The sequence below is a fragment of the Colletes gigas genome, unplaced genomic scaffold (genome assembly GCF_013123115.1).
Source record: "Colletes gigas isolate AHSC1104 unplaced genomic scaffold, ASM1312311v1 Colletes_gigas_Sc00016, whole genome shotgun sequence".
Classification (NCBI taxonomy): Eukaryota; Metazoa; Arthropoda; class Insecta; order Hymenoptera; family Colletidae; genus Colletes; species Colletes gigas.
Genome location: NW_025106645.1, coordinates 694,988 through 719,185, shown reverse-complemented (window position 1 = coordinate 719,185; position 24,198 = coordinate 694,988). Strand labels below are relative to the sequence as shown.

General features: G+C 41.1%; 1 protein-coding gene across 2 annotated transcripts in view; it reads left to right on the top strand.

The window, feature by feature from the left end:
* Positions 1-24,198, top strand: part of LOC122400133 (diacylglycerol O-acyltransferase 1) — a 141,877-nt gene that overhangs the window by 79,990 nt on the left and 37,689 nt on the right. For both annotated transcript variants that reach the window (XM_043401401.1, XM_043401402.1), the window contains exons 6-8: positions 5,458-5,613; positions 17,797-17,977; positions 18,871-18,979. In XM_043401401.1, the coding sequence (XP_043257336.1) occupies positions 5,458-5,613; positions 17,797-17,977; positions 18,871-18,979 (446 nt within the window). The remainder of the gene's footprint in view (positions 1-5,457; positions 5,614-17,796; positions 17,978-18,870; positions 18,980-24,198) is intronic.

Below are 24,198 nucleotides of genomic sequence, written 5' to 3'. Positions count from 1 at the left end.
AGTCGGTGAAAACATTTTTTTTTATTGGTAAAACACATGTTTTCACGGGCTGTACCTATTAAGAATCTTTTGTGTTTCTTCGTCTCAAACAAACAAAGACGATCTTTATTTTAACTTTTTGTTGTCCAAAAAATTGTAAAATGTCACTGAAACATGTATAAACAAACCTTGTAAATTAGACTGCGACAGGTGTTGTAGTTTGTTTGCAAAAAATTCCCTAAGAAAGTTTAACAATAATTCACGCTAAAATGCCAACCTTAATCTTCTTGAGAAACCAATAGCAATTGTTAAATGTGTAAATATAATCTATCGATGTAGGAAACCTTTGTATCGTACAATGTAGACATTGAAAAACAGCATTAACAAAAAGGTCATTGCTTCCTTTGGCATACAATTCTCAAATATATCCCGTGTACTAAACAATAAATAAACATCCTATACGAAAGAGGAGCAACTCCTCCTTGTGTGTAAATGAGCAACTGTTACAAATAACGTAGTTAAGTTTGTTTTAAAAAAAAATATTTCTTGCACGAAGAACCCAGAAGGACCAAAAGGATAATTGGAATTCGTTATTGCGACGAAAATGATAATGTCGGCTTTTTGGAAGCTTGTTCGACCAGCCAGGGCTCTGAAGGGGTTGGATCCACGCATTTGCGCATATTTCGTGGAAATATCGTGGCCCTTTCGTGGGGCCGTTGTACATCGTAGCCATTAACGCACGATAATATCGGCCGGTCATACTTGCTACAAGCTTTCTCGCTTTCCCATTATCGCGGCATCATCTGCGGGTTGGCAAACTGCAACGGAACCAAATTCGATGCATTAATTATATTCTTTCGAATAATTTAAACGCAGGCCCGTTAAAGCGACACTGGCATATTTTATGGACGTTCGGTTGACCGCGAGGGGTCGAAATGAAATTTACGGTCGCCCCGGTGATGTCACGGAGAAAGTCGATCAGCCAAAATTAAACGCGCACGTCTTAAACTCGATAATCATTACGCGAGAAATCTACGGTCGCAGAGTTTGATCGGATTGAAATTTGTATTATTATCTTCGTTTAGAAAAAAAATATCCACAGCGTGTCCCAGTTTCCAGATTCGCTTCGTATCGCGGTAAGAATCAGTCAGCGTCCATTCCGTACTTTCTGCGGCAACAATTAAAGTTCCCCCGTCTGAAACTCGCGAGAAGAACGCTTCTTCTCCACGGAAAACTTTAAACGTTATGAACCAGCCACGGCGATACTCCTTTCGGAAACTCGCCGCGTTATACTTTCTCGTGGTAGATGATTTGAAAGAGTACCGGAACTGTTGTGTTCCCATTTCGTTTAAAAACCTCCGGCACTGATAGGCTGAGTAAGATCAACTCGAATGGAAAGAGTGCTGCAACAGTCTCGTTCCATTGAAATTACGTTTATTCGTGGCACGCACCGCTCGGCCTCGTTCGCTATTGTTCTTGTGTCCGGAAGTTCCACTTCGTTCGATCTAAAAAAAGAAAAAAAAGAAGAAGAAAGGAAAACCATTAAAATCGTGTGCGCTTCTGTAAAATTTCCTGTCGCCGTGTTACATGCTCGTCGAAGTGCCTGTCGCTCCTGAAGCTGGAACGAATTCGATATTTCATTCGACAACTGGGTCGTCCAGCTGTTCAAGAGAGTTTAACGCTCTTCGTCAGGATAAACCGCAGAACCGTATGACGCGTTATCCTAATTAATTAACCATCCGGTTGACGTTGATGCTCCAGCAGCGACTCCTTGCTAATCTTGCTGTTGTTTAGACAAAACGATCGAATAAATATAATTTTTTAATTATTTCAGGATCTTTTGGTACGTTTAAAATAACTCGACGAGCGTTTATTAGATGCGTAGATGTGAATATTATGCCAAGATCACGAACTGTGGATAATCTTGGAGGAGAAATAGACAGATAGATACTATTCATAACGAGATCTGTAAGATGATAGACATTAAAAGTATTTATAAACACAAATCAGAACCGAGTTTGGTAATTTGGAACGGTTAAGTCGCATTTTGTTGGCCTCTTCGACTTACGGAATCTCGACACGCTGGAATCGGGATAACCAGGTAGCAGGCACGATTTAATTAAGATACGGAACAATCCAGGCCGAAGAAGTCGGTCAGGTTCGATGGAAATATCGGAAAATATGAGGATTATGCCGAGCTCGGCTTCGTCATCGTCTCTGTAGTCTCCGCCGTTAGCTGGCAGCCGTTACTGGCACCGCATAATAATAACTGACATTCCCAAGATCGCGATGCAAATACCGTGGCGATAATTAAACACAGGCTGATGAAACCTGGCCGGGAAAAGAAGCGTGTCTGCGCGGACGTTTCGATCAAAACGGAGGGAAACAGCCTGGAACGCTTTGAACCTTTAATCGTTACAGGGATTCCACCCCTTTAGTAATATTTTGGGCTGCAACAGACTATAGCTCCGGTCGTAGCAACCGTGTTATAGGAAATATTATTTATTTATTCACGGTAGAACCCTTTACTACGAAAAGAAGTAATATGTAAGGAAAACGAAATGAAAATTATTGTCTCGTCAGAGCACAATACAGAACTTTGAGTATATCTGTGTCGTTGAAGAATTTGGAAGCTCTATGAACGAGCCCCAGAGAGCTGAGGCTATATGAAATAATTTTTTCATAATGGTCTTTGAAAGATAAATTAGAAGAGAAAGTATTACCAATGTCTTTAACACGATTCAGTTAGTAAAATATCATTTGGAGTATAGTTATAAATTATTTTTCTTATCTGACAATATGACATTTATCTAGAGAGGCAATTTATTTAACGAGCACCATTCCTGAAGCTGATTATAGATAAATCTTAAGATCGTCGAATAATATTAGCACAAAATTAATTTTCAAATAAGAATAGCTCAGAGAGTCTTTTTGCTATTCGTAATTTTAGAAACAAAATTAAGTTCCAGAATCCAAGTTTCATCTGCAAAAACTGAACACAAATCCTTTTTTCAACGAGGTTCGAAAATTTTTGGACGAAAGGTTGGACTATTTCCAGCGAGAAAATTTGCCGCGTCCTAAATTGATATAGCGAGAGTCAGCAACAACGTTAGTAACTTTCGCTTAGAAGTTCTGACTATCAAAAGCACGACAAATTGATGCGTTTTAAACTAATAACGGGAAAGTTCTGCAACAACGTTTGCCAGTTTTGCCTGTGACATGGGACGCATTTCGACTAATGGGAATGGCGTCCAATCCTTTGTCAGTCTTCTCACTGTCGATGGGATCTATCTGCATCGACAGCCGTTGATACTTTATTGTGCCCTTGACAGGTTGCCCGCGTTTTCTCTGTTCGAAACAAATGCGTGGGTGAAAAGTCGGAGACGAGCAAAATTTTTATCCTGACAATCATCCTGTAACAAAGGGTTTAACGAATATTTGCATTGTTTTCATCGATCGCTGAAGAATAGAAATCAATGTAAAATACCTTCTCCCAACTTCCTACGGTCAACAGCAAATTTAGTAATAATGTGAATACCTGAAAATATTCATGACAAAACGTTGCACTTAGAAAAGTGATAATTCAAGTTCCATTTTAAACATCCAACATTGTCAAATACGTGTTTTTTCAATTGCGCTTATTTTGAAGAGAAATAATCATACTTTTCGATGTTATCAACAATTGCTAATATTATCTTCTTCGAGAGGGAGTTTCATCCCTTACACACCGATTGAAATAAAAAGTAGATTTACTTTTCGACGAATATTAAAGACATCATGAAACTTACTATTCGACAATTTTTCAGCCGTTTTCCAACAACCCTAATTCGATGGCCACGTTAAGGTACCAGTCTGCAAATACTCCTCGATAAGCTGGTAGCTTATATTTATAATATAATCAAAATTCTTCAAGGGGGTGTTTCATTCCTTAGACATCGACTGAAATAAAATCGACCTAAGAAACAAGAAGTAGATTTATGTTTCGACGAATATTAACGCCATCCTGAAATTTTCTATTCGACAATTTTTCAGCCGTTTTCCAACAACCCTAATTCGATGGCCACGTTAAGGTACCAGTCTGCAAATACTCCTCGATAAGCTGGTAGCTTATATTTATAATATAATCAAAATTCTTCAAGGGGGAGTTTCATTCCTTAGACATCGACTGAAATAAAATCGACCTAAGAAACAAGAAGTAGATTTATGTTTCGACGAATATTAACGCCATCATGAAATTTTCTATTCGACTATTTTTCAGCCGTTTTTCAACAACCCTAATTCGATGGCCACATTGCGCACCAGCGTGCAAATTCTCCGCGATTAAGCTGGTAGTTTATGATCATAACTGGCATTCGCGCGATCGCAATGCAAATATCACGGCGATAATTAAACACAGCGGCGCTGATGAAACGTGCCCAGAAAAAGAAGCGCGTTCCGCATGAATGTTTCGGTCAACGGGAGAGAAACAGCGAGGAGCGCTTTGAACCTTTAATCATTACGAACCCGCCGGCGGTCGCGAAAAAGATAAATTCACCGCGGCGGGATGAAACTGGCAGCGCGCACGAATGCGTAATATCGTGTTTTATAAACCCTTTAATTGCCTCGTTCGGACACGTACGTCCAGCGTAAAGTCTGTTTTATTTATCCGTACGTATCCGATGTCACGTTCCCGGAGGCGTGCGAAATTGCGATGATTAAAATATACTTGCCCGGACCGCCGCCTGGTTTCCCGAGCACTCTTTTCTTTCGTCCGTTCTTTCTACTCTGTTTCATTAACCCGGAAGGAGCTCTGCACGCGCGGAGATAACGAATAGAGGCTTTTCAGAATTTGTTTAATTAAATTCTCGCGGAATATATACGATACGCGCGCGCGATTACCGCCCTTTATTATTTCTTCGCCCGCGTCGATCGCGCGTTTACTCGGTCTATTACTCGGTTAGGCATCAAAACACAATCGTATTTTGTAAATTTATTAAAATATAAATAGAAAACTTGATTTAGAAAATATTCCTTTTTTTCGTTTTTATATTTTTTCAATCGAAAGTCTCTGAAAAAGTTGACCAAAAATCGTTATTTTTTAAATTTTATTTACTCATTATACGAGTGAGAACCCTAGTGTAGAAGAGAAAATATAATATAGAAATTTGAAACTTATAATTTAATTATAAATTGCGAGCCTGATGTTTGAACGAGGAAATTTTGTACGAGTTGTTTGTGTTCGGAGGCTGTTATTGCGAGTTTTATCGAAACTACTTAAATATTACCACGACCGGGATCGATTCGATGCTTTCGACAATGAACACCGGCGCCATTAGTATCCCCCGTTCCTGATCAAAGCGGGCATACCTTCACGAGATTAGCGCGAACTTGCATTTTGGCTTTGTATCACGACAGGGAGGATACAGACGTTACGTTCGAAGACAGGCTGCCACAATAGTTTGCAACGTTATACATATAATTAATTCCCCGTTGTTCCAGTCGGCGCCATGTACGTGTGCATGCTGTACGCCATTCTGTTCCTGAAGCTATGGTCGTACGTGCAAGTCAACATGTGGTGTCGATTGTGCAGCAGAAGAAAACCGACGATCCAAGGGAGGATACGACGCCAGTCTCTATCGTACAATAATCTTCAATGTGAGTAGATAATATTTATACAATTTTTTCAAGGAACCGCGCAAATATTACTCTCCAATATTAAAGAGAGTAAATATTAGGTTGGGGAAAAAGAAATCCATTATTTTGTCGGTAGATGTCTGTAGTGATCGATATCTCGTAAAGTATCGATCAAACAATTTTAGATTTATGCTCTTTGCAAGGTGACATTTCACACTAAAAAATTTCTTTTGTTGTTTTTTATTTGGTCTATTCAGTTGTGAGTTACAGGGTGTTAAAAATGGAAGTCAAGAAAAAGAAAATTCAGTACATTTTATAGTTTTTCGTTGATAAAGGCGAAAATGCAAGCCAGGCGGCTGAAATTTTAAATAATGTTTATGGTGGTATTTTTGATGCTAAAGATGCACCTCGCACAGGCAGGTCCGTCGTCGAAAATGTCGATAAAATTACAGAAATAATCGAAGTTGACTGACATGTTAGTAGTTGTAGCATTACCCAGGAGCTAAAGATCGACCATAAAACAGTTTTAAACCATTTGCACAAAGCTGGATTCAAAAAGAAGCTCGATGTTTGGGTGCTACACCAATTAACACCAAAAAACATGATGGATTGAATTTCCATCTGCGAAGCCTTAGTCAAACGGAATGAAATCGACCCATTTCTTAAACGGATGGTGACTGGGGATGAAAAATGGGTCACATATGACAATATTGTGCGAAAACGATCGTGGTCAAAGCGCGGTGAAGCAGCTCAAACGGTGGCCAAACCAGGACTAACGGCCAGGAAGGTTCTGCTATGCATTTGGTGGGACTGGAAAGGAATCATTTATTATGAGTTCCTTCCATATGGCCCAACACTAAATTCCAATCTCTACTGTCAACAACTGGACCGTTTGAAGCTAGCGATTGACCAGAAACGGCCAGAATTGGCCAACAGAAGAGGTGTTGTGTTCCAGCAGGACAACGCTAGGCCACACGCGTCTGTAGTGACTCGCCAGAAACTCCGGGAGCTTGGTTGAGAAGTTTTAATGCATCCACCATATAGTCCGGACCTGGCATCAAGTGATTACCATCTTTTTCTCGCATTGCAAAACTACCTGAGTGATAAGAAATTGGCATCAAGAGAATATTGTGAAAATCGGTTACTAGAGTTTTTCGCCAATAAGGACCAAGATTTCTATGAGAGAGGCATTATAAAGCTACCTTTAAAATGGCAATAAATTATAGAATAAAACGGCGCATATTTGACCCAAATCGGAAAATCCGAAACATGTTAAATAAAGTCTTGAAGTTCACGCAAAAATAATGGATTTCTTTTTCCCCAACCTAATATGTAATTTATATCGATGAACGAAACGAGGATTGCGTGGACCTTTTAAAATTCATAAAACCCATCTGTTTAATTTTTCCTATATGTTCGATCGAACTCAACGACACAAATCATGCGTTTGTATCGCGTATGGAATCGATGGCGACGAGTTCACGCACTTTCAGTGCGTGTTCGTTGTCGTTGAAATCCCCTCGGTCGCCATTGAAGCGCCCGGGACATATAATTATCGCCGTAAACTTCCCTCGACGTTCGAATCGTTTGGGCGATTGTTTTACCAAGCTTAGGAAAGGATTTAATATTTGCTCTTCGCTGCGTCGCGTTTTCGCGACGAACTCCGGCCAAAGTGCATTGAAATATTAATAGCTTTCGAATGTGTTGGTTCGGATTTTCGAAACTTTAACGGTACAGTAATGATTCTTAAAATGAGCATCGCTCCGGGGTTGCCATGGCCATTTTTCGTACAGGAGCCTGTTATCTTTGATGCTTCACTAACTGCAAGGAGGATTCCTCCAGTTGGGAAGGATAGAAATGCTCAACTTACGAATCACGTTCATTTTAAGAATCTTGCACTGTCTACACTTCGATTCATAAACGTGTAATAACAAAGGGGACGATTAAATGTTGAAGTCTACAATTGGTGTACATTGCATAAACGTTGAATCGCGTCTAGTGTTCATTTTACGAATCATTACTGTATATTCAATTCGTAAACGTATAACAACACGAAGGACGATTCGATAGGAAAGTCTGCAGTTTCTATGTACAATGTATCACACGATTGCATAAATTTTGAATCGCGTCTGGAGTTCACTTTAAGAATTATTACTGTAGACGGTTTGTACGTAAGATTATCGATGTAAAATAACGCTTACAGCATCGGTAACAGAAATTCAATCCGGTGATTTATCGGATATACTGCGTATTTCCGGTCGCGTTCGAGAACACACTACGTACGAGTTTATCGTCGCATAATAACGCTCGGGGAACGCGTTCGTTTCGCCCGGCGACGTCAATTTATCGCTGCGAATGCACGGGAAACGTTATTTTCCAATGCATGTAACGAGCGCAGGAGTATTTTCGATACACGTATTACGCATTCCCTTTACATCGTTCCGTGCTTTAGCGCGGCGTCCTCTAATTTAGCACGAATCCTGAAAAATGTCACCCAGGGACGACTGTACGATATTTTTCCCGGATCCCGTCCTATGACGTTGCTACGCGCTTCGCGAATATTTCTGGTAAACGATCCTGTCCCGTGTATTGCGTTTAACAATGAAAGAATACCGTGTTTCCTGTTGTAAAAAATTGACCGAACTTCCCGTTAAAAAATTATTATCATTTATTGAGGGATAAAAATCATGCGGCGCGCGTAAATTCATTCGTTGGTAATAACAACGTACTGTATTTCGAATTAAATGCGATACAAACGAATCGGCTCGGGATAAAAATCGGCGACCAAAATATGCTGCGAATCGTATCTATATGTGGGCGTTTATTTTGAAAAATTTTTAAGCATCCTAGAATCAAAATTAAAATCAAATTTATAGAGAAAACAGTTAAACTACTATTGTTCGCTATAATTCTGTACAGTATCTCCGTTCTCTAAGTCTGCCTTTTGATAATAATCGATCCTCATCTATTTTTGGTCGTAAGTTTTCATATCAATTAGAAGTAAATAGTTGTTGGCCACCTACCAGTGACTATTATACTTTTTTAGAAATGTTTATGTTGATTTTATTTTCAAATATACTAAATTAAAATTAACATTTCATGATTTAAGTGGCACTGTACCTCAAACTTTAATGGGTACCATGGGTGAAAATTGACTAAATTTTACTGTATTTTATTTTCAAGTTTACTAAATTAAAATTAATATTTCATAATTTAAGTGACATCCTTTCTCAATCTTTAATGGGTACCATGAATGAAAATTGACATTTGCTTTATCTCTATGATGTATCGTTTTTTCAGTTAAATTATACTATATTTTATTTTCAAGTTTGCTAAATTAAAATTAATATTTCATAATTTAAGTGGCATCCTTTCTTAATCCTTAATGGTTACCGCGAATGAAAATTGACTCTCGCTTTATCTTTATGATGTACCGTTAAATTTTATTGAATTTAATTTTCAGATGAACTTGTGTTTCAAAGAGAATATAATTTTCATTTTATTTCCAATACTAAAATTATAGTGTGTGGATGAAAATTCACCTATACTACCATTAGTGTAACAGTAAAATATCGTACACCAATTAAGGGTGGATCAATCACTGTTTACCCCACTGGTTGCCCATAAAATTTCACTTAGCTTTTGTCCATCGACGAACGTAATCAAGGAAAAAGAAGTTGTTGGCCTTATCCGAGTCGCCAACAATTGCAACGAGGCGGAACGCGCGAAAGAAATCTGAGATTGCTCGAAATCCACGTCGAATCGCAGTAAAGGAGGGGGCGTTTAATAAATTCGTTCGTCCGGACAAGAAGACAGATCGTAAATATTCGTCTCGCGCGTTAGACACTGACAAGCATGTTCTCGCTCGCAATGTACACGCGTCCTTTGAGCCGGTAATCCACTTGCCCGTGTACGAGGTATTTGTTCTGTACCTAAAGGTGCATACACACTGTCGCGGCTGGCCACGACGCGTGTGCACGCCCCTCGACCTCCGCCGCGGTAGAAGAGGCGAATAATTTCCACCCAATTTAAACTCCCGATCAGCCTCGCCTCTGTTTCCGGATATGGGGTGCGCGGGGGTGCCGGGTGTATCGATTATTCAGACCTGGTAAAGTCAAATTATACGAGCGACCTTTCCCCAATAAACTCACCGCATTGAATATTAACGCTTCCAGTCTGCTCTCTTGCACCCGTGTCGAGAATCGTGTAGCGCTGCTAGGACCGCATGTATCATTCTGACGCGTTATGGCCCTCTTTCGTGCAGTGGAAATCTGTTATATAACACTTCTGGTTCCTTGGTGCCGTTTTAAAGGAGCCTCGAGGGCCGTAGAAAGTACTCGAGGAAAGATCAATCAGGGAATATGACTTTCCTCCGACGTTACTGGCATAAATACTCCGCTATCTCAAAGCTGTGCTCCCTGCACGTCGAGAATTCATAGCTCGGAATAACGGATCGCCAGTATTATTAATATACAATAATTGCATTCTATTAAATTCATTTCTGTATGGCTGCAGTATCGAAATAGTGTCAACACCCAAATGCTCGAAACGTTTCACAAGCGCCAGAACGCTAAATAACTCTGCATTAGAATAGGAACTGTCTAGTTCCCTATAGCACCAGTGCTTTTAGTTTGAAACGAGGCAAAGTCAAAGGGTTCAAATGTAAGCTTTGAGGGTTGGGCGCCGCAGAACAAGCTGTATTTTAACCAAACTGTCGGAAACAATTATTGAATATTCATACACGATCAACAAAGCCAATAGTAAAATCAAAATCCCTTTCTCAAGTTTCGGTTGGTCGGTGGGTCTCGTTTAATCTTCCTAAAGCTTGTACGATAACCTACTTTAAATTGACGATACAAGCGAAAAGGTTATGTGACGAGTTTTACTGCACACGCCACCAGAGGGCTACGTTGTTGTCTTTCTCACAAGTACTTAACCGTCCGTCTGTTCCTACATATCTCGATTGACCATTCGAACAGTCGTTTTCTTCGTTGATCTTTTTAAATCTTTTCTGCAATATTAGTTGAAATAAATGGGACTAGTAGTAATATAACGTCAACACATTGCCACCCTATATATTCTAATGTAGGAAAAATAAAATGACATTTCTTTCGTCTGGTTTTAATGTTTGGGGTCTGAAGAATAACTCTCTAAAATATTGAAGTAAAATTCGCAAAGATGACAAAGTTACAAATGTTAGTTAAAAAATTTCAAATCGTTCTGAAAAAATTATTTCTGTTTTCAGAGATCAATTATAATCATTTTTGGTGAATAGACATACCATCGAAATCCTAACTATATTCGAGAAAAAAATTCACTACCGAAAATCTAATTTGAGACCAGAAATGCTTCTCTGGTTTAATTTAGGACATATATAAGTCTCACATAAGTTTCAATCCCACTCCCATACTGACCGAAATTGAAAAATTTCAAATCATTCTAAAAAAATTATGTTTGGTTGCAGTGGTCCATTACAATCGTTTTTGGTCAATACACATACCCTCGAAATACTACGCACTTTCGAGAAAGAAATTCCGTACCGAAAATGTAATGGCTGACCATATGTGACATTTTTTCCTGAAATTTCATGCGAATCTTTAAAATGTCATAACTCCTGAACGGATTGGAGGATTTTAAAGTTTCAAAATGCAAACAACGCGTATTTTGGTGTAGAATATGTATAAATTATAAGAAATTCCAAAAAGTTGTTCCTTGACCCCGTAAAGTGTGAAGAGCCCCATAAAAATGGTCCAATTTTCAAACGACCATAGCTCCTACAATAGTGAATATATTTCAACGAAACTTTTTTCCTGAAGTAGTGCTCTTGGTGCCTACAGAAAAGTATTAGACAACTTTTCTGTAGGGCGTCAAACAAAATTATTAAAAATGATAAACGAATTTTTAAGAAAAATCGACAGGGGGTATTTTTCGGCGGAGAAAAGAATTTCAAATCGTTCTGGAAAAATTATTTTCGGTCACGGGGGTCAATTACAATCATTTTTGGTGAATAGACATATCCCCGAAATCCTATGCACTTTCGAGAAAAAAATTTATTACTGAAAATATGTCTGATCAGAAAGGAATGTTCTACTGAAATTTCATGCGTATGTTCAAAACATCTCAAAACTCCTGAACGGATTGGAGGATTTTAAAGTTTCAAAATGCAAACAACGTATATTTTGATGAAATATATTTAGAAATTCTAAGACTGACGAAGTCTAAAGGCCATATTTAATGATTTTAGATTTTCAATGAAATTAATCGATTGACCTCCAATTTTGAACTGTACAGCTTTCATTCCGTTAAAGAACAATAAAATTTCTGTAATTTCTTTCCTTGTCTCAATTTCTCTTATGTTTGTAATGGCTGAAAATGGTTGAAAATAGTAATGGGGCTCTGGAGCTCCAGAAGAATAGGCTGAAAAAAACATTGGTTGTAAGGCCTACTCGTATACCTCGTCTGTGGTTATATGGATATACATTCCTTGACCGACCATTCAGTATCCTCCATCATCTCTGAAACGCTCCCCTCTCCTTTGCCATTCTTTCCTCCTGTGCTATACTATTCTCTCTACAACATCTTCCCTCGCAATTGTCATCGAGTATATCGGAAGGGTTGCATGCGTGGCCATTAGGTTGCAGATTCCAACACGAATCCATAGAATATCCCAAAAGTTTGACGACAGTCTATAGACAGATGCGAGCAGAGAGAGAAGACACACAGCTGCTGTGGCTGTTTGCAAATTCGGTTCGAGTCCATTTCGTCCTATCAGAGGGCGCTCCACCCCCTCCGCATCCCATCGTTTCCTGAGTTCTTGTTCACGGTCGAGGGTCGTTAATCAATGCCAAGATAATACGGGAGGAAGACATAATGGGGTATGCATGCGAATGGTGCATCGCGTAGCTGATACCTTACCCCCGGAACTCCGTGGAGCAGATGTTGAGGGATGGTCGAACCGTAAGTATCGCGAGGTTGAGGGGGAGGGGAGGGATAATGTAGTCGTTCGAACGGTTCGGAGGCCCCTTCCCCCTCCCCGGAATTCTCATTGACCGAAACGTGCCTCGGTTTTCCCATCCTGGAGTATACAATTTGTTCCTCGACGACGCGCAAGACAAAAGAGATCGCCGACGAACGTCAGCCGGCGAAGAATAATTGAATGATTGTTAATTCCGTGCTCGACCGGTCCGCGTTCCGTCGCTCTTGGATCGTGCTGCAACACCGTGACGGAGTATAAAAAACACCGCGGGGTAATACGATTATCGAAATTCGATGGGTCGCTACGGTTGCGCCGTGCAGGGATGCACGCGCGATCGATCCGGTTCCGATCGATTCTCTCGATCGACGTGCGTTGCTTGCTCTCACAGTCGTTTCCCTGGCCGAAACCACGAGCGCGTATAATCCTCTTCGTATCGCTATGTCCGTGTAATTTTCATCTCCCCTTTTTCATCCCCGCTTGCATCCTCGAAGCACCGTCGTATTATTGCGTTTCGCGTAATGACGCCGACTTTTCTCGACGCGCCCGTCCAGGGGGCCTCTTTCCTCGAAACTTCTTTTTATTTTATCGTTTAATGTATACCCATATACGCGAAGTCACAGAGGTACCAATGGTTTAATTACTTATTGACTATTTTATGTAGAATAACTAAAGACTTCTTTTCATGTCGAGTTCGTCAGATCGATTCTCCGGTAAATCGAGTTCAACATACCCCTTCCTCTCTTGCGTAACTTTCAATAAGCAATCTCGTTTAACGTCTCTCTTAGCCCGGTGCAAAGGGAAAGTCCTTTCGGCCGCGGGGCAGTCACGAACGAACCCACACGCCCACGCAACAGCAAACCCTGGAACGGACCGCGCTGAGATGCAAAGTTATGGTTCCCACGTGCCATGATATCGTTCGTGTCGATAACGAAGACACTACTCTTCCGATGTGCCCCTAAATATTTCTTGATCACCGCGATACAAGCTTGTTTCATTCACTGGCTATTTCGAAAGAGTAGATTGCGTAACTCTTCTTCGTTGTATCCGGTTGTCACGCTTAATTCAGATTTGCAGCAATTTTTTCCAAGTTATAGCTCGTAATACGAGGAATAAATGAACGACACGCGTTATGGCATTCTTCATGACAAAATACAACGGAGAATAAAAACTGAGAGTATGATTTAGACGAGTGGTGCGCATCAGACAACTCGTAAAGCTGTCTAGTTGTTAATATCCGTATTTGGCTGTCGCGTCTCTCGACGTTACTCAAAATCCCCATCGTTTACAGTTTCAAATATTAGTAGGATGTTAAACGCGGTGTCATGTATCATGCTCGCTGGTTGAAAGAGAGAGAGATGGAGGTCTAATGCCACTGTCGGACGAATTTCCCATCTAATTTATTACTCCGTTGACGTCCAACCTTTCATGCTCCAAGTTCGTGGAAGCACCAACCCGTCTGAAATCTTCTTACGTGCCGGTATCGTGAGCACCGCAGCCCCGCATGGGAACCCGACAAGTTCGCGCCCACGCCTGTTCACGGGGAGGGTAGTTTCGAGACGGATGCGACAGGATCGAGCAAGGCTTTCGTTCGTGAAAGTAATTTGTGTTTTTTTTTCAATCACGTTCGCAATGTCCGCGAAAAGAGGCTTCTGGTGTTCGACGTAATTTCGCCTTTGTGCCATGGGACATTCTGCAAGCTCATGAATCGCATCGGAAAATTATTCAAACGCATTTTGAATCGAAAAAGCACATCTCTATTCGTCAAACGAATTTACTTCGAACGCGTATTTTCATTCATTACTTCTCGAATTAATTTACTTTCATATTATTATTCGATATCTAATCGAATCGAATAGGTAAAATGTTATATTTTTAATAATCTGAAATTAATTTTAACATTAAAATTAAAATATCTTCTAAACTAACGATTTTTAACATAAATTGTTTAACACTTTTTTGTAAAGAACATCAAGGTGTACAGTGACCGGCAGAATATAGTGACCATCCTATATCATATCGTAGAATATTATAAAACTGATGTTTTTAATAAAAAAGGATGCTATTATTGGGCTTTTTTGAAAGTTTTACTGTCACACCAAAGGTTTGTTACAAAATTTAAAAGAGTATTTCCAATAATAAGAACCTATAACATTATTTTAACAAAATAGACATTTTCATATATGACAAAAAAATGTGACCGCCCTAGAATTTGTAGCGTCTTCACTTAATTGCGATGTGTAAACGCGATGTACCGCGCGTAAAGTATAAACAACACCGCGACCTGTGACTAACAGTTCGTTATTTACATGTCGAACAAAGCCTACGAGAAAACTAGTACATACCATCAAAATGTGCCCCTGTCGTAATCAATTCGACTTTGTCCGAAGCATTATTTACTTCGGTGTAATAATAACGACGAAAAGCGAGGTGGTAATTAAGTTTGGTGCACCACCTTGTTTACCGTTACGTTTCGCGACAGTTAAGAAGAGGTGGGCGTAAATAAAACGGCGCGAGAACGGAGAGCGCGTCGGCGAAGAACGAGGAAGACCACACAGGAGGCCAAAGGCGGAAGGATCGCAAAGCGAACGGGAAATCTCACAAATTAAGCTTGAGCTGTACAAGAGGACGAAGCTTTCCCAACCGATAGGATTGGCTGCAATCTTCGACAAGGCAATCCGGCAGACTCGTAAATTTCCTGGAACAGCGCGAACCGAGCCTAACAGACCCCGAGTGTCTCGATACCAGTTGGCCACAATTTCCCGACGACATGGAGATCTAATTCTGACAATTTATTTGTCCGATAAACTGAAGGTGTTTTCATCGGATCCTCGAAACGCCGGTGATCCATTAGCCAAGGACGTTTCCAATCCTAGTCGTTGCGTCGTTTGCAGAACATTTTCTCGCTAAATTCTCTCGTGGGACCGCGACCGGTTAGTTTAAACTATTAGTAAACGTCGATTCGTATGGTGGTTGGAGTCAGGGTCGACACGAAACTGCTTTCACGCCTGTCTTGGGCATCGATTATATTTACGATAGTATTCTGAAAGCTGAAATATCTAAAGTGTTCATAAATTGCCTGAAGCCATAGTCCAACGAGACACTACTGTACAAAGTTTTGGAAACAAATTTAAAATCCAACCACTTGAAAATATTTGTTCATCGAACGCGATTTTTAGTGTTTAAATCCGACGAATATCTGGAACGTTTGAAATTCTATTCTGACCAAAGGTGGTCATTTCGAACGAGGCTGAGCAACTGTGCATTATTGGAGAAGGGTTTTCGACCTAGAGAGAGCTAAACAAGCAACGGACGTCGAATGCGTATCGCAAGTGGGCTCAAAAATAAATATTCGGTGGTCTTAAATTCATCGTGTTCTCCAACCCTTCGAAAATGTTTCGTTCGAGGAGCGCCCAATTTTTTCACCTGTTGAATTCGCTTGACCGATACCGATCGACTGTGGCAACCGCGAAATGCACCGCGATCGAACATCGAATATTAGAAATTCCTCTCGCATTTTTATCCGCGTGGAATCCTCGCGATATCGCGGTTTCTCGCGCGACTCCTCGCATTAAATTCGCGCGTCGCGAACAGGAGAATTCCGTGCCCGGTATCGAGTACGGGGTCGGCACGACGAAAACATCGTCGGAAGGGAGAAATAAATGAAGCAGCGAGACGAAAGAAAGAATAGGGAAGAGGACGGGGTAGTCGACGAACGAAAAAGAGGCAGCGTGGAATTTAATTTGGACGAATTCTTCGGCACTTATTACGGGGGTCCAGAGAGGCATGGAACGTCGCCAGGCGTCGTTCGAACCGTTCGTCGTCCCGACGGCGGCTCGCGAACGGGACGTCGATTTCTGGCGCTCGAAAACAGCATCGACGGGCCGACATTCGACGTCGCGACGAGTCAGGCGGATAGGCACCATCGGCCTGTTCCACGGGGCTCTCGGTAACAGCCGGCGCAACTGAGCTTATTTGAATTCCAGATTGGATTATCTGTCGGATTTGGATAAATGAGGGGATTCTATCAGTTACCTATTCGTGCTGGCGCGGGATTAGATGCATAGACGAGAGAGAATCGGGTCTCATCCGCGTCGAATAACCAACGAAAATCCCTCGCGATCTGCCTAAAATTCGAACCCTTGTTACGAACGACGAATGAGACTTTGCAATCGTTATCGTCCCCAAAGTTTCAAGTACGATGGAACTGCTTCCGTTATCGGAACATCCGTTGTATTTACGAACGTTTTATTATACGAAAGGTTGGTTGATTAAATTTATCTTGAATTAAAATTGCTGCAATCGCTTCGAAACGTTTAGTAATTTTCTGATCGAACAAGGATACGATAGAATCCATCGTTTCATCAAGAATCGAAGAGTTTTGAAAGTAATAGGACTCGTGGCTGCTTGGAATTATATATAGGAACAGGTGGTCGGTCGAGCACTTGTGGGAGAGGTACAGATTGAACGTGGCCCTCTGCTGGCGAATGCTGAAACTGTCGCTACATATATCACGAGTCTTCCGTGTATCCAAACTTCTGGAACTTTGTCATGTTTGCGAATTTTTCTTCAAAATTGTAGAGAGTCATTGTTAAGTGAAGTCATTATTCTTATGTCAATATCGCAGAAAAGAATTTAAAAAGAACAACATGGAAAATGATTGTTTCATTGGTCTGTCGAGTACTTGTGAGAGAGGTACAGGTTGAGCGTAGGCCTCTGGTGGCGAGAACGAGATGTCTATAGATCTTCTCCGAGCACAAGACTTTTCACAAGCATCGAAGATGACCGACATGCCAGGTCGAAATCGTTTTACTAATCACTTCGCCAGGTATTTGTTTCGCTTCGCGAACACTCGGCCAGGAAAATAATAATTACTATTGCCGCGAAGCAATTTGAAGTAAGCGTCGGCGCGGGGGAACGAAGTTTAAATACTTCTCACTTTTTTCCCACGGAAGATTAAACTACATACAACGGTTACTGGTCTCCCAGGGGACGGTGGGAACGATTCTCGGAGCAGGACGAAGTAACTTCTCGGGTAGCTTTTCATCAAACTCCGCCTTGGCTTTCACTTTTCGATTTTTGTTTTCCTATCCGCGTTGGCTGCGAGTCGGGCGAGGTTTCGTGAAATTCCTGTTGCTTGCCAGGCGCGTGTGATTCATCGCGGTAATTTGTTTTTTCCACCCCACACCACCACTTCGCTGTTCTAATGCGGATACGATTCTTCGTTGCAGCTACCGGCGTGAAACAAAACGGCGAGGAGGTCGATGACTCGAAGCAGGAAGCAGACGAGGCTGGTACGGCTTTGGTGCAATATCCGGACAACTTGAACCTTCGTGATCTTTACTACTACATATTGGCGCCTACGCTCTGCTACGAACTGAATTTCCCCAGGACACAAAGGATACGGAAAAGGTAAAATAACGATAAGACTCGAGCATCGCACGTTACGTTCGATTTTCAAGCATTTCGGTGAAATATTCTCACGGGGCGTTTACTATTTTATCGAGGCTTTGTTTCGGTGCTCGTGATTAATATACTTTTCTTAATAAAAAGGTCTATCAAATAATTCAAGTATATAATGTTTATCGGTTTAAAAAATTTGTTGGTTGGTCCTGATCTATGGATGGGTTTATAAACGAATCGTACACGCGCTTTCCCGAAGAAATTCGCTTCTTTCTCGCGAGGTTTCGGTCCTACGAGCTTCCATCGGTAGGAAAACGGAGGGATGAAGGCAAAGTTGGCGAGCAGAGTGTTCGCGAAATTAGATTTAAGTGGGCTATTGTCGGGAAAATGGAGGAGGGTGCGTTTGGATGGACTCCGCAGGGGCAAGGTGATGTATTCCTTTCGGTGCTTCCGGCTCGTACTTCCGATTGTATCCGGAATTCCAGAGATTTTCATGGAACACTTTCTTCCGACTACGCGGAAGTATTTTCACGATGCATACGAAAAGTGCTTCGAGTCTGGCCGACGTTTCTTGTCACCGGCAGTTGTTGGCTTCGAAAACCCCGGGAACAAATTTCACTGGAAAAGAAACGTCATATCGCGCGACGTACCGCACGAAAACATCTTTTCGGATTTCTTGCGGAGTCGCGTCTACGACGATATTTTAAAACGACGACCCCGTGTCGAATACCGAAATAGCGATTCGACTGGCATAAATTTAACGTACGTTCAGGTTAAGATCTAGAAGTACGTAGATAATATAATAGTACAACTTTCTCGGTAGATTCATTCATTTGTCGTAAAATCGTGTTTTTGATCTTGGACGAATTTATACGAATAAATGCTTCGTTCGTTGCTTCCAGATTCCTGATTAAACGAATCTTGGAAGTTGTAGTCGGCTGCCAAGTGGTCATGTCGTTGTTTCAGCAGTGGATGATCCCGTCCGTGAAGAACTCCCTCGTCCCGTTCAGCGTGAGTATTTTATTTACTTTCTCTGTCGTCGTAAGAATTTCTTTACAAAATTTGTTTAAACGTTCGATCGTGGCTGTTCGTAAAATTAAATTTTATTTTACGAATCGAGAAACCATGCTGCAAAAAAATAAAAAAAAAAAAATAATAGTGTTTCGTACCTGAGGTTGCGAAGCGATAAATTTGATCGGACCACAATGGTGATTGGTTTTCGTAGAAGAATAATGAACCGAGCGAGTCGAAATCCGTGCATTGTGGAAAACAATTTTCTGCTTTCGTCCGCCATCGTTACACCGTGCATCACGCGTTTATCCCTTTTATTCCCGCCGGAAATAAATAATAATCTATCGTTCGAGGTCGATACATCGATAGAACGGCGGACGTTATTAAGGGGGCTAATTATTTATAGGGTCGGTCGTAAATAAGTCGAGGCTGGCCACGGGATCGAAATGGCTTCTAAGATAGAGAGAGCCCGGTGAACAGAAGTGTAATTTGGTTTCGGCAAATAGGCGCGATCAATCTTTCTCGTAATTCCCCGACCGGAGGTACGATACGCACAAATATATGGCCGACAGAGGCCAACGTGCACGACCACCCCCTTTCCAGAAAATCCTCAGCGATGTCCCCACACCTCGTAATGATGCGTCTCTACGCACGTCCCAACACGTGTGAGATTGCGGTGATAAAAACGATGAAAAAAGTTCCTGGAAACGGTGGATGTTTCTTACGAGTTGCGGCCAAGTTTTTCGCCACTTTCGCGATTTTATTCGCCAAACGCGAATAAAAACAATATGTACACGGAGCAAGTGCACTCAAAAGCTTGCAAACAAGCTGGCTAATGAATCCATCTTTGTCGCGGAAGAGCAAAGTATTTACGAGATCAATAAGGGTGGCACTGACGTATTTTGGATCGAATAAGTATTTTATTAGAGATTGATAAAACACGAGTTGTAAATGTAAACAGTCAGCAGAAAGTATATAACATAAATTCATTCATTTTGTTCCATTTAAAGCAGAGCAAGCCGATAGCTGATCATATCTTTTAAATTTATTATCATCGAATACTCGTAGAACTTTCAGAGTTGTTAAATTTCTATGCATGTCGGAGATCTTTTCGTTCCACGCATGTATTTATTCATCAGAATCTGCACAACAGCGAATTCAGAAAAGACTCGTTAACTTTATTATGAACCATACTATTTGTAACTCTCGTCGTTTTACTTTCCTACACTGTATTACATGTGAACTGAAATTTTTTATAATTTTTGTGGATTTGTATTATACTTAATCAAGAATCATCGTCGCGTTTGCACCCCAACGCGTTACGATAATAGCCCCTACGACCCATCAGTTTTTTACCCCCGGTGTCCGTTAAGCCTCCCTTCTGGCCCCTCTTTTTATGGTTACGTTTGACAGCCTCGATCATTTGTTAGGAAATCGTGGTCATATTTCGTTGGCAGCCGCGGGAAACGTCCACGTGTTACGCCCCCTATCGCGACCCGGACGCGTGTAATCAGTACGCGGCGGTAAATTATTCGGGATAAGCCGGGCCGGGACAATTTGGACGGAATGCAACTTGGAGAATATTACGACGTGATTCTATCTGTTGCTATTCTCTCAGCCGCAGAGCAGCGACGCTGCTCGAGGACGATAAAAATAAACGCGTCGCGACGTTGATGGACGATTCGATTCGATAATTGCGACGGTTACATAATTCCCGTTCTATTTTCGAAAACACGGACATTTCCCGTTTTATCTTGCTATTTATTTTACTGCAAAACAGTTAAAAATTGTTACAAACGAAACGTTCCAGTTTCAAACGAAACATTTTCTCGTCAACTCGAAGCAAAAAGAGAATCAGTGGGGTCGATATTAATTCATTATACTTGATTTCGTATGCAACGACGAGCAAATGCAGTGTCGGATACGGTTCCTGGGAAGTCCCGTGACTGGCGCCAATTTAGAAGCGACTCTAATGTCGCGAAATTGTTTTTCATCCGCCGGCGAACACGAAAGGGTCGTCGCGAGAACGTCGCGATAAAGACAACTGTGATCTCGTGCACGTAATGAGTCGACGGCAATTTCAGTTGCACGCAGTGGAAATTACCGTTGCGCGAGCAGCAATTGCGGCGAAGACATCACGAGGAACCGGCCAAACAATCTTGTCGACGTTTCTCTCTCTTTCCTATTTCGCTTTTTTTTCGACTCCCGAGGGGTTCTTTTCCCCCAAACAAACTCCAGACGTGTTTGTGAAATTTAATAATACCCAACGATTTCAAAACATCAATTGACCCATACCATCTAGATAAAAGAAAATTAACAGCGGATCTTATTTTTGTATTTAAAGTTATCAGTAATCTTATTGTGTGTTCATGTACTGTGCGTCCAGGCAGTGGAGATCCAGGCACTAATCAGACTTGCGTTGTCCACGTTAGCCAACTTCCAGCGGACTCACAGTACTTGCAAAACTTCCAAGAACAAGAAATTACATAAATAAATTATGCTCAGCCTCGAATGCTCACTGCAAAAACATTCATTTCTTCGATGAATCGTTAATCTCTTTTAAACAGTCTTTATTAGATTCACTTAGGGCTCAGCATTACATTTTTTTGTTGTTTTATATATTTTATAATTCATTTTTACGTAATTTTCACCTTATATTTTATATTTGTATACTCTATATAAAATTCCATATTTATCCACTACAAAAAATTCTTCATTTAAATCGAGTTTTAGTTACGTTTCTGCTTCCCTTTTCGGATTCCAGTCGACGTTATTCATGTTTCGAATTTTTGAACCTTTCCTATTTAATTGTTCCTGATCGGTGGTTAGTTTATTTGTTCGGAGAACACGTGTGCACGACTTAGGATTCAGATTCCGAAGACGATTAAGAGCGATTTTGTTCCGTTTCGATTTTAATCGCGACGTCGAGCTCGTTCGTTCGCAACGAGGCTAACTAACGATCCGACGTTTATTCGTTTAATCTCGCGACATTAATTGAAAAATTTCACCGTGGTTTTGGTTGTTCGTTAACGAGGGAAAACGGATAGCTCCGCTGTCGGCGTACACCACTGGCGGAAATTTGCCGCGGTTGTACGCCGGCTTCGTAGATTTAAATGGATCCTTTTACGCGGACAGTTTTAACCGCGGCTGATCCGTGCCGGACATCCGTGGTTCACCACCTATATCCATAGATCGTCGTGTAATGTAGTCCGTTATCTGTTTTCGGCCTTTGGGGGCGGCTTGAAATTTCGAAGGACCCGTTCCCCGAGCCTAGCCAACAGAAATTGTTTTTTTTTTCGCGAAAGGAGCCTTTCCACCGTCGAAGATCTCTCGTCCATAAGTCACTGAACGCTTAACGAACGTGGAATAAAAATGAATTAGCGTCGTGAAATTATAAAATGAAATATTTACTTATTCATTACATTATGAAGGAAACATTCCTCATATCGTGTGTCATGGATTTTATCAAAATAATAGCTTTTATGAGTGTATCAGTTTCCTTTGAAAACGACCAAATCAATTGTGGAATTCTAGCAACAATTGTTTTTTAGTATTTTTATTATTAATACTACTCCAACTTCTCTATAATATTTTTCACGAGTCTTTCTTCGATTTTAAACGCGTTATTATTACAAATTTGCTTCTTCCTACAATTTCAACTATTGCATATTTATTTTAATTTCACACGTGAGTTATTAAATTTATAGTAAAGTTCTTCGGAAAATTGCACCTGTATTTTAGTTTATATGATTTATAGATGGCAGTGTAAGTACTGTGCAAAGCTGGAATGTTGATACCTGACTGATTCGACCATCCAATTCGTTCTAGTGTAAACGTTTATCTATAAACTTATTTTTACCACGAATCTTGTTATTAATCGAACAGCATGGCGGACGAAGAAAATAGGAAAGATTCAAAATATCGATTAATTGCGGAATATTTAATTATTTGATAGCCACTCTTCAGTTAGGTTTGATTTAGGTGACTGGGTAGAACGATCTTGTCGAGTTTGCAGTCACCAGCAAGAAACAGTAGCAACTTGGCGGTTTATGAAATAGCGTCGGAAGGGCGTGTCCAAGGTACGCTAGAGTAAAAAAGTGTAGCGTCGTGATTACAATGCGAGGAACAGTAGCAGCTGGAGTTATCAATCGCGGATCGTCGCGATTCATCGGCGGGAAAGCAATATCCACGAAATCGATTTCTTCACGGGGCTGTTACGGCCGTCGTGTCTGGATTCTCGGGACAGTGATAGACCATCGCGAAGTAGATCGAGAGACGGAGACATTTTCCCCTGCCAGCTGGCCGGCCGATCGGCGACGTGACTGTCGTCTCTGCCATCGTGATTCGCAATTATCGAATCCAATTTGTCCGTCAGAAAGGCGAGTTGGTGCCGGCGGCCGAGAGTGGGTGGGGGACAGGAGGGGGATGGCGAGAAAACGTAGAAAAAGGGTGGGAACAGGCGATCGAAGGCAGAGAAAATGACGAGGCGGACGACGCAGAAATGGATAGAGAAAGAGCTCGCCACCCTGGAATTAACTCCGGTGCACCTTGCACGGTAATTACTTTGCGTCCGATCGATATCACGAATTCGAGTACGACTCTCGTAGCGAACGGGGAAAGAACGAGACAGAGAACAATAATCGGGCGGGGGTGTGCCTGACCGGTTTTCGTCGTTGAGATTTTTTCGATTGGATCTTCTTTTTCGGGACGGTGCTGCGACCACGACTCGAGGGACCTCTAAATACACGAATACGATGGTAGTTTTAGCGAGGTGTCCTCTTTTTTATATCTACAATCACACGATCAATGATGTAGGATATACTCATAAATTAATTAAGGGGCCTTTCTACCTTGTGGGATTAAAAAAATCGATATTTTTTTTTTGGCATTTTCCTTTAGTATGTAGTCTCGAAAATATGTCTACCAAATATTAAATTGAAATTCGGAAAACTAACGAAGTTATAGCCTGCTGAAATGTACCACACGCAGGTATAATAACTGGACGTAAAACTTTAAAGCTGTTTTTCTCGAAACTACATTTTTCGGCACTGCGTGCGTGATAACTAAAAAACTATTCAAGATATCAACATCAAATTTATACAGTATCTTCAGAACTGGTCTCCCTATAGCATGAACTAGGATAATTGCGATACATGCAATACTTTTTCTTTTATTAACAAAAAAGCAACCAAATATATGAAAATATTCAGTATTTTTTC